The sequence below is a fragment of the Phocoena phocoena genome, chromosome 20, assembly GCF_963924675.1.
Source record: "Phocoena phocoena chromosome 20, mPhoPho1.1, whole genome shotgun sequence".
Taxonomy (NCBI): domain Eukaryota; kingdom Metazoa; phylum Chordata; class Mammalia; order Artiodactyla; family Phocoenidae; genus Phocoena; species Phocoena phocoena.
The window spans coordinates 47,101,091-47,118,712 of NC_089238.1; the positions used below are offsets into that span (position 1 = coordinate 47,101,091).

Genomic DNA, 17,622 nt, shown 5'->3' on the forward strand with positions numbered 1-17,622 from the left:
GGTTGGTTCCGTTCTCCAGAGTTAATTTATGTTAAAAACAAAGGAAAGATAGCATGAGATATTCACTTTGCTCCAAATAAGGAGAATTTTTGCAGGCTCCCTACTTTGTAATTTTGTTTTGGTTTTTAAATATTTATTTTTTGTTTCACGCCAGGTCTTAGTTGCAGCACACGGGATCTTCATTGTGGCACATGGGATCTTTTTTTTTTTTTTTTAGTTGCAGCATGTGGGCCCTTTAGTTGTAGCATGCGGGCTCTTAGTTGCGTCACGTGGGATCTAGTTCCCTGACCAGGGATCGAACCCGGGCCCCCTGTGTTGGTAGCACAGAGTCTTAACCACTAGACCACCAGGGAAGTCCGTGTAATTTTGCCATGAAAAAAAAAAAAGAGGCCACTTCTCAGAGCCCTAAATGAGGAGGGAAAGGCTGTGATTAGATATCATTCCTTTCCATCATCTCAGGTATATAAAAGAGGGAGGTAGGTCGACTGGCTGGGAGAAATTGGTGACCAGATGGAGTGGTATTGTCAGACACTGGAAATAATACAAGGAAAGGAACATCCACTGGTATGGAGTCTTGGAATCATGATTATAGGGATTATGGAGCCTAATGGGTGATTATGGAGTCTTGGCTCAAACCTCACCTGCTGAGTAAAGTCTTCTCTAGCCATTCTACTCAAAAATGCACACACATGGGCTTCCCTGGTGGCGCAGTGGTTGAGAGTCCGCCTGCCGATGCAGGAGACACGGGTTCGTGTCCCGGTCCGGGAAGATCCCACATGCCGCAGAGCGGCTGGGCCCGTGAGCCATGGCCGCTGGGCCTGCGCGTCCGGAGCCTGTGCTCCACAACGGGAGAGGCCACAACAGTGAGAGGCCCGCGTACCAGAAAAACAACAACAACAACAAAAATAAATGCACACACACCCAGACACTCCTGATACGACCCTCTTAGCGGTGAACTCCATCTGACATGCTCTATGTTTTACTTATTGTTTATTGCCTGTCTCCCTAAGTAGAATGTAAGCTCATAAGGGGAGAGAGCTATGTGTCGCTCACAGCTGTGCCCAAGTACAGTGCCTGCCACCAGCAGGTGCTTGACAAACATTTATGGCAGGAATGCTGAATAAAGGAGTAGAAAATAATGATGTTTGGGGAAAAAACCTGAACCTCTCACTCAGAAAAAGAATTGTTCTAAAACCTGGCAAGGAGTAAGGAATTGCTGTTAGTATTTGGCCAAAAATTCTTCTTAAACCTTGACCTTCTCAGGTTCTGAGTCTAGATGAAGTAACAGAAAATTGATAATAAAAATTTAAGGTGATCAGGAGAATCCACACTGTGTGGAAGTTCTTCAGAATAGACAATCCAGTGTTTTCAGCCTATAAATGGCAAAGAAAAAAACAAAAAAAGATATGGAGGGGGGGACCTATGTATTAAAAGACATTAATCGTGGGATGTGGATTCATTTGGATCTTGAGTTTTTAAAATTTGAAGAAATGTTCATGGAAACAATTTGGAAATATGAACAACTGGACATTTGAATACTATTAAGGAAACTTCTAAAATATTTTAGGTGTGATAATGGCGCACAGTGACTGTGCTTTACAGTGTGATCCACAGGCCCCTGGGGTCTCCAAGACCCTTGCATGGGATCCAGGAGGTCAAGGCTCTTTTAATAATAACACTTCAGCATTATTTTCCTATTTCGTTGAGTTGACATTTGCACTGATGGTGCAAAAGCAGTTGGTGGGGGAGCTTGCTGGTGCCACAGCAGGATTCCGGACAGTGGCACCAAGCGGCACTGGAAGTCACTACCTATTTTTTTTCTTTTGGCAGCGCTGCGGCCTGCAAGGTAGTTCCCCAACCAGGGATGGAACCCATGTCCCCCTGCAGTGGAAGCACAGAGTCCTAACCACTGGACCATCAGGGAATTCCCTGGCAGTCACTGCTTTCTGCGCTCTCATGCAATTGCAGGAAAGAAGTGCCAGTTTCACTTAAGAATGACCTTAATGGAGCAGTAAAAATGATTAATTGTATTGTCTCAACCTTTGAGCGCATGTCTTTTTAATATTCTGATGAAACGGGAAGCACGTACAAAGTACTTCTGCTGTACACACAGAAGCAAGACGTCTCCAGGAAAACCACTTGTGCGGTTGAGTCGTGAGCTGAACTAGCTGCTTTTCTCATGAAACGTTTTTACTTGAATGGCTGACAGTCAAACAAAGGCTGGGTGTTTGGCAGACATTTTCTCAAAAATGAATGAAGTGAGCTGTCATTTCCAGGAAAACAAGTGACTATATTTCTTGCCCAATGATAAAAGGAGCTTTCAAGTAAAAATCTGAATTTTGGCAAAAACCTGATTCTGCTTCCCAATACTTATTAAAGCTTTTCTGATGAGACCAGTGGTGATATTATTATGGTCATTTGATACTATGTAATAAAATGTATCAACATTTCAAAGATCTTTATGACTCAGTAAGCCAGTGTTTTTCAAAGACCAGGGCAGGATGTTACAAAATCATGCCTGGATAAATGATCCATTCAAAGTACAAGAAAGACCAATGGATTTTAATATAACAGAGTATACAAGTTCTTTGATAAAATCATATGATCTAGGGTCTATGATCCATGGGAATGTCATTTGAGCACGTAAACAAAAATAAAATTTTTTGTCAATATCTATGAGCTCACCACACTGTTATTTATGAGGTTTGGGATATTTGCTCCACTTTAAACAGTCACTATTATAACAGTTAAAATCTCTTTACATCCAATAACAGTGCCATACAAGCATGTACTTACTGTTGGTGCCAGTGCTTGTTGGAACGGAAGTGGATGTTACAACATGCTCGGAAGATCAAACAACCACTAGGACATGCTGGGTAGTTGATTGAGAAGAGAGTGAAACCTTAGTGGAAGGTCAAAAAAATTTTAAGCAACATTTAAATTAAAATATGCAATATGTTTTTTTAAAAAACATCCTCTATACTTTTCCTTTATTCCTAAGAGGAAATTAATAGAAAATAATGTGGTTTTGAACTTTGCACGGTCTTCAGAAACAGTCCATGCACACAGTACTCTATGCTGTTATGCATAAGGCAGTAGGGAGTTTATTTTGTGTGTGTTTATTGGGGGAAGAGTGTATATTTCTTCTTTTTGTACATTTCAGTATTTAGTCTTTATGCATAAGTTTTACAAAAATAGGATCACACTCTACATACTCTTGTGTGATCTACATTTTTTCATTTCTCAACTCATTAGACACCTCCCCCATGGAGTTAGTATACATTATCATTTTCAATGTCTCCCCAAATTCCATTTACATATCAACTTAATTACATCTATTGAAAGATTTTTAGACTGTTTCCAGTGTTTTGCAGATATAAGCTGTAATGTGAGAACATTCATGTATATACATCATTGTACAAGATTAAAATCTATGATAATTTAAAATTTTTCATTTTTGATACAATGAGGACTTCAGAAGGATTTTATGTACTATAGTCCCACCAGAATTGTATAAAAATTTTTTCCAAGTTGTTCCAATCCTGGGTCTCATTACTCTTTTAAACATTGGCCAAACTTACAGGTCAAAATGATATTACATATGTTATCAAATAGCTTTTCTTTGATTTTGAGTAGAGAGAAAACATTTTTGATAAATTTATTCTGTGTATTTCATCTTTAATTGGTTCTTCATATACTGAGCTTATTTTTCTTAATGGGGTTAAATTAACATATAAGAGGAGTTCATAAATTAAGACTACCCTTTTTCTTCATTCATGTACCACGTATATTTGCCCAGCTTATTTGTCTTTCACTTCGTTTATAGCATTTTTTTCAAAATTTGTCTCTATAGTTGAATTTGTCAGTTATTTCCTTGATGATTTCTGCCTTTGGTGTCATAGCTTCTCACCCAAAGAATATAAAAAACATTCCCTTATCATTTCTTTACAACTACTTTGATACTTTCACTTTAAAATTTAAATCGTGAATCCGGCTTATACTTAATTGTCCTAATATGCAGTCTTAGGAGTCTAACATTTTTTTCCTCCAAATTGTTAATTAGTTGCCCAAGAACAATCATGGAAAATTCCAATCTTTCACAAGTGCTGTGAAAACAGACACTAAATTAGTATATACACTTGAGTCTTTTTTTTTTTTCTGGAGCCAGTACTAAAAAGTTTTCATGTTTTAGCTTTGTAATACATTTTTATATCTAATAGTTATTAGTCTCTCTTTTAAAAAAATATCCTGAGTGTTCTGTTTTTCTTTCTGATGAAGTATGGAATTATTCCATCAAACAAAAAATAATCAAAAGGGTACAAACAATAAATAACAGAAATACCTTGCTAAGACTTTGAGTTTTAGTAATTTACAGAGTTATGCAACAATCACTTCAACCCAGCTTATTATTTTTTAAAATTCTGGTAAAATATATATAATATGAAATTTACCATTTTTAAGTATCCAATTCAGTGGTGTCAAGCACATTCAGTGTTGTTTATCCATCACCATCATCTCTTTTCAGAACTTTTTCATCATCCCAAATAGAAGCTCCCTACCCATTAAACAGTAACTCCCATGCCTTCCCCCACTCTTGTCCCCAGCAATCTCTACTTTCTGTCTATGAATTTGCCTATTCTAGATACTTCATGTAAGCAGAATCCTACAATATTTGTCCTTTTGTATGTGGCTTATTTCATTTGTATTTTCAAGGTTCATCCATGTGGTAGCATGTACCAGAACTTCATTCTTTTTTTGACTGAATAATATTCCACTATATGTGTATACCACATTTTATTTATCCATTCTTCTGTTGATGGGCACTAAGGCTGTTTCCATCTTTTTGCTGTAGTGAATAGTGCTGCTATGAACATTGATGTACAAGTAATATATCTGAGCAGAACCCTATGATAGGGTCTTCCCAGGAGAGAACTGCCCCCACCAATGTCCTCTGCCTGCCTCTTGTTTGTAGAAAACTTTAGCCTTGTAGGCCTTCCCCAAGTTCCAAAGAGCAAATTTAATCAGAGAAGTGAGAAAATACAAAAACAAAGAAAAACAGTCAAGCAAGGCAAAATAATAATTGTTCGGCCACTAAACAAACTCAAGGACCTTTAGTTCCTTCTCAAGGGCTATAGATAACATTTTGAACCATATCCTTGAGCTATTTTGCAAATCCTGAAACCTCTGCCAGGTGGAAGAAGTTAACTACATGTTGACTACAAGCACATAGACCCCAAACTGGTTGAAACCAGAAGGTTGATGATGTTGACTCCTGATTACCTCGCCACCAATCAATCATAAGGATGTCCATGAGCTGATTACTCCACACCCCACAATCCTCTCCCTCACCCTATCTTTAAAAATCTTTCCCTAAAAGCCATTGGGGAATGCCAGTGTTTTAAGCATTATTTGCCTCTACTCCTTGCTTGGCCTTGCAATAAACCCTGCACTTTCCTTCACCACAGCCTGGTATCAATAGACTGGCTTCACTGTTTGCATACAGACCCAAGTTTGGTTCAGTAACAGTAGCTTTTTGAGACTATATGTTTTTTAATTAAAAACTAGTTGCTACCATTACACACCTATTAGAATGGCCAAAATCCACAACACTGACAACACCAAATGCTGACAGGGGTGTGGAGCAACAGGAACTCTCATTCATTGCTGGTGGGAATGCAAAATGGTACAGCCATTTTGGAAGACAGTATGGCAGTTTCTACAAAACTAAATATATTCTCATCATAAAATCTGACAGTTGTGTTCCTTGATATTTATACAAATGAGAAACTTACTTTATTTCCACACAAAACACTGCACAGGGATGCTTATAGCAGCTTTATTCATAACTGTCAAAACTTGGAAGCAACGAAGATGTCCTTCAATTGCTGAATGGATAAATAAGTGGTGGTACATGCATACAATGGAATATTATTCAGTGCTAAAAAGAAACGATCTATCAAGCCATGAAAAGACATGGAGGAACTTTAAGTGCATATTACTAAGTGAAAGAAACCAATCTGAAAAGGCTACATACTGAATGATTCCAACTATGTTACATTCTGGAAAAGGCGAAAGTGTAATAGGGAAGAAATTTCGTATTCTATTACAAGTTAATCACTAAAGGGATGTTGCCTATAAGCTTAAATTAGACATAATAGATCATTTCTGGGAACCTCTGCCTCCCAGGTAATGTGTATTAAGCTAAAATACCTTTCTTCAGCTCACAGGAAACATCTTGACCAGGCCCACCTGTGAATGACTGCAGGAAGAAGAAATTAACATAAACCCTCCAGAGGCTGAGGGGAACCAGGAAGTGTTTGACCCTACTCCCTCCCTTTTTTTAGTGTAAAAGAAGTCTGAGTTCTAACTCAGGCAAGATGGTTCTTTGGGACACACATTCATCTTCTTCTCGGTCTGCTGGTTTTCTGGGTTAAGTCGCTATTTCTTGCCCCAAGAACGTCTCTTGATTTATTGGCCTGCGGTGCAGCTTGGACTTGGTAACAATCCTAGGAGTACAGTAAAAAGGTCAGTGACTTTCAGGGACTCAAGGAGAAGGAGGGAAGGATGAATAGACGAAGCACAGGGGATTTTGTGGGCAGTGAAACTATTCTGTATGATACTATGGTGGTGGATACATGCCATCATATATTTGCCAAAGAGGTATATATTTGCCAAAACCCATAGAATGTTTAACACCCAGAGTGAACCCTAGTGTAAACTATGGACTTCGGGTGATTTGTCAGTGTACGTTTGATCGTAGCAAATGTACCACTGTGGTACTGGAGGTTGATAGTGGAGGAGGCCATGCATGTGGGGGTGCAGGTGGTATAGTGGAACTCTATGTTCCTCATAGATGAACATCTGCATCTCCTCATATTTTACTGTAAACCTAAAACTTAAAAAAAAAATTTGCAGCATATGGTATCTTTATGGCAGATTTTATTATTTAAAAATATCAGAAAGGTGTGAACTTAATGTTACATAGTTATCTTTGAAAAGTGAGATTATGGGTAATATTTGTTTTATTTTATACATACTTTCTAATTTAAATGCTGTTACCATAGATTACCTGTGTAATCTTTAAAAGCCAGGATTTGTATTTTGGGGTAGGTAGTGGTTATAACTCATAAACCGCTCTGGTGGAAGTGAAGTCCAGGCCAAGGGATTATCTTGGTCAGCGCTCATCCGACCGGCTAAACAAGGTGAAGACTTTCCTGAGAGTCCCTACGGTGAGGCCCTGCGGGCTTATGGGAAATGTAGTCCCGAAGTTCGATGGACCACCCCTCGGAGGACCCTGGGACGGCAAGCAGCCCCTGCATCTGCGCATGTGCAATGCTGCGAGCGCGCCGGTGGCCGCCCTTCCCCCACCTCCCGCCGCGAGTGGGTGACAGGGCTCCGGTCTGCACGCGTTTTAGCCGCCCCGCGCCGTGACCTGGCCTGGCACTGAGCCACGAGCGGAGGCTGTGCCCCTCCAGGTATGAGGGGGCCTGCCAGGCAGCTCCGCGGGGTCTGGGGGCCGAGGGGAAGGAGATGAGGGATGGGCTCGTGCCCGCGTGGGGTGGAAGCCCAAACTTCGGTGACTCGCAGGCGGCGGCGACCCTCGGGGTGGTGTCCGGGGCGGCCCGGCCCTCTCCTCGGCGCGGGACCGGCTGGGCCCGCCTGGCCGGACGTGCGGGGGCGGGAACGGCCGAAGGGGAGGGCGGTGGCGAGGGCCAGCCTTCCTCCCTTTGTCAGGCAAAGCGCCTCCGACCCGCCGCGAAGGTCTTCGGCCGCGCGGCAGCAGGTCCTGAAACCGGCGGGCGGGCGGGCGCAGGGCGAGGCTGGGGGCGGGGCCGGGCGCACCTGGCAGCGCCCGAATGCCGCGTGCGGCTGCCCAGGGCCTCGCGGCGTGGAGGGAGGCTTGAAAGGTTTCCCAAGTTTCCTGATGCGCAAATTGCTGAATGAGTAAGACCTGTGACCTCTTTGCAAGAGCGTTTTCAGCTGAAGATCCTCACGCCTACCCTGTGTCTTCGCTTAGTTCCTCAGTTTCAACAGAAGGAAAAGTGAAGGCTCTGGTGAAGTGATTTACCCAAGGTCACACAGCCAGCTGGTATTTTGTCATATGAATGGGAAATATTTTTTCATTTGCCTTTTAATTTTGCTCATTGGTGGTTTTTGCCATGGAGGCGTTTTGAATTTATGGTTGAATTTACTGCTCTTCCTTTTTATGACACCCAAAAGCCTTCACTACTTTGAGATTATACAAGTTTTACTAATAATTCCCACTGGTACTTTAAAATAAGTTATATTTTAAAGAAATTTGTTTGGACTTTTATTTTTAAGATGTTGGAGGTAGGAGTTTATTAATTTATTTTTTTGCTGTGTTGCGTCTTAGTTTCTGTGCAAGGGCTTTCTCTAGTTGTGGCAAGCCGGGGCCACTCTTCATCGCGGTGCGCGGGCCTCTCACTATCGCGGCCTCTCTTGTTGCGGAGCACAGGCTCCAGACGCGCAGGCTCAGTAGTTGTGGCTCACGGGCCCAGTTCCTCCGTGGCATGTGGGATCCTCCCAGACTGGGGCTCAAACCCGTGTTCCCTGCATTAGCAGGCGGACTGTCAACCACTGCGCCACCAGGGAAGCCCTGTTGGTACTTTTATTATGATCCAGTTAATGATTGCATTTAATTAGGGGGAATGGACACCTTTATGATGTTGGATCTTGCTGTAGGCCTTCCCATTTGTTCCTCTTTCATTTTTCCCTCTTGCCAGCACTTTGTAAGTTTTTTCGTAAAATATTTGCATTTTTAGTAACTTTATTCTTATGTAGTAATTTATTGCTATTGAAGATGGAATTTTTTTTCCATTATTTCATCTTTTTTCTCTTGAGTTTGTTGATATTTCCCACTTTTCTTATTTTGTGTATTTGGGATTGCTCCTTTTTCTCCTTAATTAACGTAGCTAATGTTTATCAATTTTTTTTGTGAAAGAATAACTTTTTAATGTCTGTAGCATCTGTAGTAACGTCTCAATTATTCTTGACATTGGTTTTTTTTTGGCTGCGTTGGGTCTTCGTTGCTGTGTGTGGGTTTTCTCCAGTTGACACGAGCAGGGGCTACTCTGACGTGCACAGTCCTCTCATTGCAGTGGCCCCCCTTGTTGCGGAGACTGGCTCCAGGCGTGCGGGCCTCAGCAGCTGTGGCACATGGGCTCAGCAGTCGTGGCTCGTGGGCTCTAGAGTGCAGGCTCAGCAATTGTGGCACACGGCCCAGTTGCTCTGCAGCATGTGGGATCTTCCTGGACCAGGGCTCGAACCCGTGTCCCCTGCATTGGCAGGTGGATTCCTAACCACTGCGCCATCAGGGAAGTCCCTTGACATTGGTTTTAATGCTATAAATGTCCTTTAAATACTGTCCTCTAAATACTGCTTTAGCTGCATCCCTCAAATTCTGGTATGTTTTGTTTTCATTTCCATTCAATTCTGTGTTTGCTTGTTTTTTAAAAACTTCCCTTGTGACTTCCTTTTTCACCCATTGGTTATTTAGAAATTTGTTATTTAATTTCCAAACATTAGGGGATCTTCTACATCTCTTTCTGTTATTGATTTCTAGTTTAATTCTGTTTTGGTCAAAGAATATACTTTGTTATGTATTTCAGTTCTTTAAAACTTGAGATTTGTTTCATGGGTAAGGATATGATCTACCTTGGGGATTTAAAAAAAATATTTATTTATTTGGCTGTGCCGGGTCTTCGTTGCTGCATGCAGGATCTTTTTAGTTGTGGCATGTGGGCTCTTTCTTGTGCCATGCAGGCTCTAGTTCCCTGACCAGGAATTGAACCTGGGCTCCCTGCATTGGGAGTGTGGAGTCTTAACCACCGGACCACCAGGGAAGTCCCTGGGAATGTTTTCTATGCACTTTAATGACTGTTGTGCTGTGTTGGTGGTAGAGTTTTCTGTCAGTACTAAATGGGTCAGGGTGGTTGATAGTGTGGTTGAGTTCTTCTGTATCCTTACTGGTTTTTTTATCTACCTCTCTTGTCACCTACTGAGAAAAGAATATTGAAGTCTCAAGCTATAATTGTGATTTATCTATTTATTTCACTTTTATCAACTTTTGCTTCTTGTATTTTGAAGTTCTTTTGTGCATATACATTTAGGATTGTTATATATTCTGGTGATTTGATACATTTATCATGTGTCATTTAGCACAGTGACATGTAATATCACACTTTATCTCTGGTAATATTTCTTATTAAGTCTACTTAGCTTGATATTAATCAGTCCAGCTTTCTTTTGATTAGTGTATGCAAGGAATATAATTTTTTATTTTATTTCCTCTTATTTTGGCTGTGCCTTGCATCATGCAGGATCTTAGTTCCCCAACCAGTGATGAAACCTGTGCCCCCTGCATTGGAAGCGTGGAGTCTTAACCCCTGGACTGCCAGGGAAGTCCCAAGGAAAATCTTTTTTTATCCTTTTACTTTTGATCTAGCTATTATTGAAAATTCAATTAACAATCAAGAAGGAAGAGAATTTTATTTGAGCCAGCCTGAGGATTGTAACCTGGGAGACAGACTCTAAGAAGCTCTGAGTACTGTCCTGCCTGTTAGAAGTTGAAGGCACAGTCATACACATTTTTTGAGACAAAGGATCATACATCAAAATGACGTACTGACATAAAGTTCACCAATATACAGTAGTCCAGGTAAGCACTTAAAAAGCGAGCAGCAAGTCATCATGACCCCCTTACAGAGTTGAGAAAGAATGTTAATCTTTTAAGAAGTTACATTGCTAGCATCAGAAGAAAGAAAAAAAGATCTTTGTGGTTGAGTAGGCATTCCCATCTTTGAGAAGGTCTGGTTAATGTGTAATGCGGCTGGATGTTGCACACTAAACAGAGAGGGAGGAGGCCCAAAGGACAGAATTTTATGTTTAAATTTCTTGTTCTGCCTTAAAATTTTATTTCATCACTATGATTTTATATTTAAAACACATTGCTTTTATTTTATTTATTTTTAGCTGTGTTGGGTCTTCGTTGCTGCGTGCGGGCTTTCTCTAGTTGCAGCAAGAAGGGGCTACTCTTCATTGCAGTGTGTGGGCTTCTCATTGCAGTGGCTTCTCTTGCTTCAGGGCACGGGCTCTAGGCATGCGGGCTTCAGTAGTTGTGGCATGTGGGCTCAATAGTTGTGGTGTGCGGACTCTAGAGCACAGGCTCAGTAGTTGTGGCACACAGGCTTGGTTGCTCCGGGACATGTGGGATCTTCCCGGACCAGGGATCGAACCCATGTCCCCTGCATTGGCAGCCAGATTCTTAACTACTGTGCCACCAGGGAAGTCCCAAACACATTGCTTTTTAGACAGCACGTAGTTTGGTCTTTTTTATCCAGTTTGGCAACCTTTGTCATTTAATTGGTGTGTTTGTACAATGAATTATTGACATGGTTGGCTTAAAATCTGCCATCTTGCTAGTTTTCTTCTACTTGGCCCATCTGGTCTTTGTTCCTATTTTCCTCTTTTTCTGACTGCTTTTGGATTTAGTGGTAGTTTTTCATGAATCCATATTTTCTCCACTATTTGGTTATTGTTTATACCTCTTTAAATTTTTTTGTGATTGCCCTAAGGTTTAAATAAACTTCTTGAGTGAATCACAGTGAACCTTTAAATATAGTCTATTGTTTGTGTGTAATGTAAGATCCTTAAAACAATATACTGCCATCAACAATTTCATCATCTCATCTATGTGCTATTATCGTTATATATTGTACATATGCTATAAGTTCACAAAACTTGTCTACTCTTTTTGCTTTAGACAGTCAAGTATCTTTTAGATTGATTAAAAGTAAGAAAAAAATGTCTTTTATATTTCTCGTCATTTTATCCATTCCCAGAGATCTTTATTTCTTTGTGTAGATCCACATTTCTGTCTCTTATCATATTCCTTCTACCTGAAGAACTTCTTTAAATATTTCTTGTAGTACAGGTCTACTGGGAATGAATTTTCTGTTTTTGTTTGTTTGAAAAGGTTTTTATTTTCACTTTTATTTTTTGAAAGATGTATTTTCTGGGTATAGAATACTGGATTGGTAGTTTTTTCTTTCCTTTTTTTTTTTTCTTTTTTAAAGCACTTTAAAGATGTCACTACATTGTCTTCCAGCTTGTATAGTTTCTGATGAGAAATTCTCTGTGATTCTTTAATTCAGTTCCAGATCACTGCAATAAAGCAAGTCACATGAATATTTTGGTTTCTCAGTGCATATAAAAGTCATGTTTACCTTTACTGCAGTCTATTAAGTGTGCAATATCATTATGTCTAAAAAACAATGTGGATACCTTAATTTAAAAGTACTTTATTACTAAAAAATGCTGACCATCATCTGACAATGCAAAGTTACCACAAACCTTCAATTTGTTTAAAAAAAAAAAAAGGCAATCTGTGATGAGCAATAAAATGAGGTATGCCTGTATGTAACGTGTCAGGTTTTTTTTCTGGCTGCTTTCAAGAATTTCTCTCTAACTTTGGTTTCCATTGGTTTGAATATGGTATGTCCAGGTGTGTCCATTTTATTTTGTTTTTTGATATTTATACTTTTTGGATAAATTATCTGAGTTTCTTGGATCTGTGGTTTGATATCATTCAGTATTTTTGGAAAATCCTTGGTCATTATGTCTTCAGCACTTCTTCTGTCCCATTTTCTCTTCTTTTGGGATTCCAATACATTTTTTAAAAGATTATTTATTTATTTATTTAATTTATTTTTGGCTATGTCAGGTCTTAGTTGCAGCACGCGGGATCTTTCGTTGCAGCACGCGGGCACTTCATTGCAGCACATGGGCTTCTCTCTAGCTGTGGCATGCAGGTTTTTCTCTCTCTAGTTGTGGTGCGTGTGCTGTGTCGTTTGCGGCACGCGGGCTCTCTAGTTGAGGCTTGTGAGCTCAGTAGTTGTGGTGCAAGGGCTTAATTGCCCCACGGCATGTGGGATCTTAGCTCCCCAACCAGGGATCGAACCTGCGTTCCCTGCATTGGGAGAAAGATTCTTTACTACTGGACCACCAGGAAAGTCCCTGGGATCCCAATACATTTTTGTTAGGCCATTTGATATTGTACTACAGCCCTTGGATTCTCTGTCCTTTTTTTTCCCCCTTTGCTTTCTCTTTGTGTCTCAGTTTGGGTAATTTCTTTTGACTTATCTTCAGATTTACTGAAAATTTCCTCAACTCTGTTGTAATACCTATTGAAGGTATTCTTTCAACTCTGTTACTGTGCTTTTCTTAGCATTTCCATTTTTTTCTTGAAGTTTCCATCTCGAAATTCTCTGTTCATTCATTTTGTAAATCTTTTCCGTTAAAGCTTTAATATATGAATCATAGTTTTAAATTCCCTGTCCAATAATTTAATCAATCATGGTTTCTTTTCACTGTTTTGTCAGTTGATAGTGGGTTGTCTTTGTCTTACCTTTTCAGATATTTCATAATGTTTGATTGAAAGTGAGTGCTGCCAGCATGATCCTTTTTGCCCCTTCTGAACAGGCAAAAGGACTAGCTCAGGAGGTGGTATTTTCTCAGGTAATGTGTAAGGATTTCCAAACAAGTCATTCTAGAAGTTCTGAGGCAGGTCAGATCTTTAATAACAATACCTTTCTTTTTCCTCTATTTCAGTTCTGCCTTCATAGTTCTCTGCCTTTACCCAAAAGCTGTAGAAAATGAACAAATCCCAGGTGAGTTGTTTGTTTATTCCCAATTTTATTTTTCTGTGCATTTGAGGAAGTTTATAAGGACCTAGAAAATGAAATAGAAAGGTATAAATGAGTAAAACTCAGGAAAACATAGTAAGAATAATCAATACCAGCAGCCAAAAAGTAAATCAAGTTAAATGTCTTGCATTGATTTTGAATACCATTTCCTTGGTTCTCTAGTGTTAGGTCTGAATAAATTTTATGGACCTTCATATAGATGGTGTTTTGAACAGCATCCCCAGAAAAAAAAATTAAACAGCTTATTATTTTGTCTCTTGTTATTTCATATAGCATTCTTCAGGGTACTATAGTGTGTATTTTATTTTTCTGGTCAGATTAGCATGATGCTAGAGAACTCACTAAATATCCGGATGTATATTTAAATTCTCCCCCTAATTTCCATGAGTTCCATTGTCATTACTTTCTTGAATGGCATTGCAGAATGTATTTGTACATATTTACACAAGTATAAGTACAGGTTATTATAAGAGAGCATATTAATCATACTGTTCTATTTATATGTGTTTTGTTTTACTTTTAATGAACAGACTTAATTTTTTAGAGCAGTTTTGGGCTTATGGAAAATTTAAGTGAAAAGTACAGAGTTCCCATATACTCCTTTTCTCCCTCTGCACAGTTTCCCCTGTTACTAACATCTTACGTTAATGGGGTATACCTGTTACAGTTGATGAGCCAATAGTGATACTTTAAGTAAAGTCCATAGTTTACATTAGGTTTGCTTTTGGTGTCATGCATTCTGTGCGTTTTGACAAATACATAATGACGTGTATCCTCCATTATCATATCTTACAGAATAGTTTCACTGCCCACAAAATCCCCTGTGCTCCATCTATTCATCCCTCCCCCACTTTCCTTGAGCACCTGGAAACCACTGATTTTTTTTTTTTTTTACTGTCCCCCTAGTTTTGCCTTTTCTAGAACATCATACAGTTGGAATCAGTCAGTATGTAGCCTCTTCAAATTGGTTTCTTTCACTTAGTAATACGCATTTGAAGTTCCTCCATGTGTTTTCATGGCTTGATAGCTCACTTCTTTTTATCACTGAATAATATTCCATTGTCTGGATGTACTACCATTTATTTAACCATTCAGCAATTGAAGGACATCTTGGTTGTTGCCAAGTTTTGACAATTATGAATTAAGCTGCTGTAAACATCTCTGTGCAGTGTTTTGTGTGGATATAAGTTAATCATTTGGGTAAATGCTGAGGAACACAATTGCCAGTGTGTACAGCAAGAATATGTGTAGTTTTGTGAGAAACTGCCAGACTGTCTTCCAGAGTAGCTGTAACATTTGCATTCCCACCAGCAGTGAGTGACAGTTCCTGTTGCTCCACATCCTCGTCAGCATTTGGTGTTGTCAGTGTTGTGAGCTTTGGCCACTTTTTTTTTTTTTTTAAAGGGCTTCAAATGCTTGGCTTTTTACTTATTTATTTTTAGCTGTGTTGGGTCTTCGTTTCTGTGTGAGAGCTTTCTCTAGTTGTGGCAAGCGGGGGCCACTCTTCATCGCAGTGCACGGGCCTCTCACTATTGTGGCCTCTCTTGTTGCGGAGCACAGGCTCCAGATGCGCAGGCTCAGTAGTTGTGGCTCACGGGCCTAGTTGCTCTGCAGCATGTGGGATCTTCCCAGACCAGAGCTCAAACCCCTGTCCCCTGCATTAGCAGGCAGATTCTCAACCACTGTGCCACCAGGGAAGCCCCACTTTTTAAAAAAAAATTATTTTATATTCATTTATTTATTATTTATTTATTTAGGCTGCACCGGGTCTTAGTTGTGACATGCAGGCTTCTTAGTTGCGGCATGCGTGCAGGATCTAGTTCCCCAACTGGGGATCAAACCTGGGCCCCCTGCATTGTGAGCATGGAGTCTTACCCACTGGACCACCAGGGAAGTCCTGAACTTTGGCCACTTTAATAGGCATTTAACAGTGTTTTATTGTTGTTTTAATTTATAATTCTCTGATGATATGACGTGATGTTGAGTATCTTTATGTGTGTTTATTTGCCACCTGTATATCTTCTTTAGTGAGGTGTCTGTTAAGGTCTTTGGCCCTTTTTAAAAATTTGTTTTATTGAAGTATAGTTGATTTACAATACTGTGTTAATTTCTGCTGTACAGCAAAGTTATTCAGTTATATATACATTGTTTTTTTAAAATATTCTTTTCCATTAAGATTTAACATAGGATATTGAATATAGTTTCCTGTGCTATACAGTAGGATCTTGTTGTTTATATAATAGCTTACATCTGCTAACCCCAACCTCCCACTCCATCTCTCCCCCAACCCGTGATTCTGTTTCTGTTTCACAGAAAGGTTCATTTGTGTCATATCTTAGATTCCACATATAAGTGATATCATATGATACTTGTCTTTCTCTGCCTGAGTTATTTCATTTAGTATGATAATCTCTAGGTCCATCCGTGTTGCTGCAAATGGCATTTTTTCATTCTTTTTATGGCTGAATAGTATTCCATTGTATATATGTACCATATCTTTATCCATTCCTCTGTCAGTGGACAGTTAGGTTGCTTCCATGTCTTGGCTATTGTGAATAGTGCTGCTATGAACATAGGGGTGCATGTATCTTTTTGAATTATAGTTTTGTCTGGTGATATATGCCCAGGAGTGGGATTGCTGGATCATATGGTAATTCTATTTTTAGTTTTCTGAGGGACCTCCATACTGTTTTCCATACAGGCTGCACTTTGGCCCATTTTAAAATCAGGTTGTTTGTTTTCATATTGTTGAGTTTTGAGAGTTCTTTATATATTTAGGATATCAATCCTTTATCAGATATGTGTGTTGCAAAGATGTCTTTGTCTTTTCATTCTTTTGATTATGTGTGTTTTTATCACTCAGTAACATATTTTTGAAGTCTTTCCATATCAGAGCATAGAGTTTCCTCATTTTTTTCTGATTTTTTTTATTGTGTAATGTAATATGTGTACAGATGAGTGTATAAAGCATTATAATACTCTTTATACATGTTATAACATGTATAAAAATATGTGTACATTAAAGAATAAATGGGCACTCACATTAAGAAATAGAACATTATCTGTTCTTTTTTAAAAATATTTATTTATTTGGTTGTGCTGGGTCTTACTTGCGAGCTCCATAGTTGTAGCAGGTGGGCTCCTTAGTTGCGGCTCGCCAACTCCTTAGTTGCGGCATGCAAACTCTTAGTTGTGGCATGCATGTGGGATTTAGTTCCCTGACCAGGGATCGAACCCGGGCCCCCTGCATATTGGGAGCATGGAATCTTAACCACTGCGCCACCAGGGAAGTCCCTATCTGTTCTTTATGTTACATTCTCTGATTGAATCCTGCTAGTAGGTAGCCACTATCTTGACATTTTTGTTATTTATTCCCTTGCTTTCCTCAAAGATTTTACCATGTATTTATATATCCCTAATCAATACAAAATTCAGTTTTGAAAAACTATAACTGCGATTTATATTGCATAATTTTTTGTCTGGTGGAGTTTTTTTTCTTTTTCTACATGTATACAGTCTAAAAGATGTCCTTTTATGTACCCATGTTTCCTTTAGCAAGACTTAAGATTTTTATCATTGTTTTTTCAAGATATATTAGCCAGTGTTAGCTATAGAGTGGTGAAACCACTCATGCATTGTTTGTGGTAGTAAAAAATGGTACAGACTTACTGGGGAGCAATGTGGCAAAACTTATCAAGCAAGCACAAATCTAATTGTGTGTAGAAATTCTGCTACTATTGAATAAAGGCTCCTGGGAGATGAGCTGAATAGAGTCTCTGAGTCATAGTCTGGCTTCAGTTTTTCTGAGAGTTTACAAAAATCTCATTTGGAGAAGTCATTGGCAAGGTCATGAAAAACATAGGAAAACATAGGGCTCACATGGTTGGACCATCTGGCA

At 39.4% G+C, this 17,622-nt stretch overlaps 1 protein-coding gene and 1 non-coding gene across 2 annotated transcripts in view; one reads left to right on the plus strand and one right to left on the minus strand.

Annotated features, from left to right (window-relative positions):
- Window positions 1–280: 280 nt before the first annotated feature.
- On the minus strand, window positions 281–353 carry TRNAG-ACC (transfer RNA glycine (anticodon ACC)). Its single transcript has one exon. It is a non-coding gene; the product is annotated as a tRNA-Gly (tRNA).
- Window positions 354–7,420: 7,067 nt separating this feature from the next.
- Window positions 7,421–17,622, plus strand: part of ZFP1 (ZFP1 zinc finger protein) — a 36,067-nt gene continuing 25,865 nt past the window's right edge. The window contains exons 1-2 of the mRNA XM_065899266.1: window positions 7,421–7,494; window positions 13,630–13,688. Coding sequence (XP_065755338.1) covers window positions 13,674–13,688 — 15 coding nt within the window. The 5' untranslated portion in view covers window positions 7,421–7,494; window positions 13,630–13,673. The remainder of the gene's footprint in view (window positions 7,495–13,629; window positions 13,689–17,622) is intronic.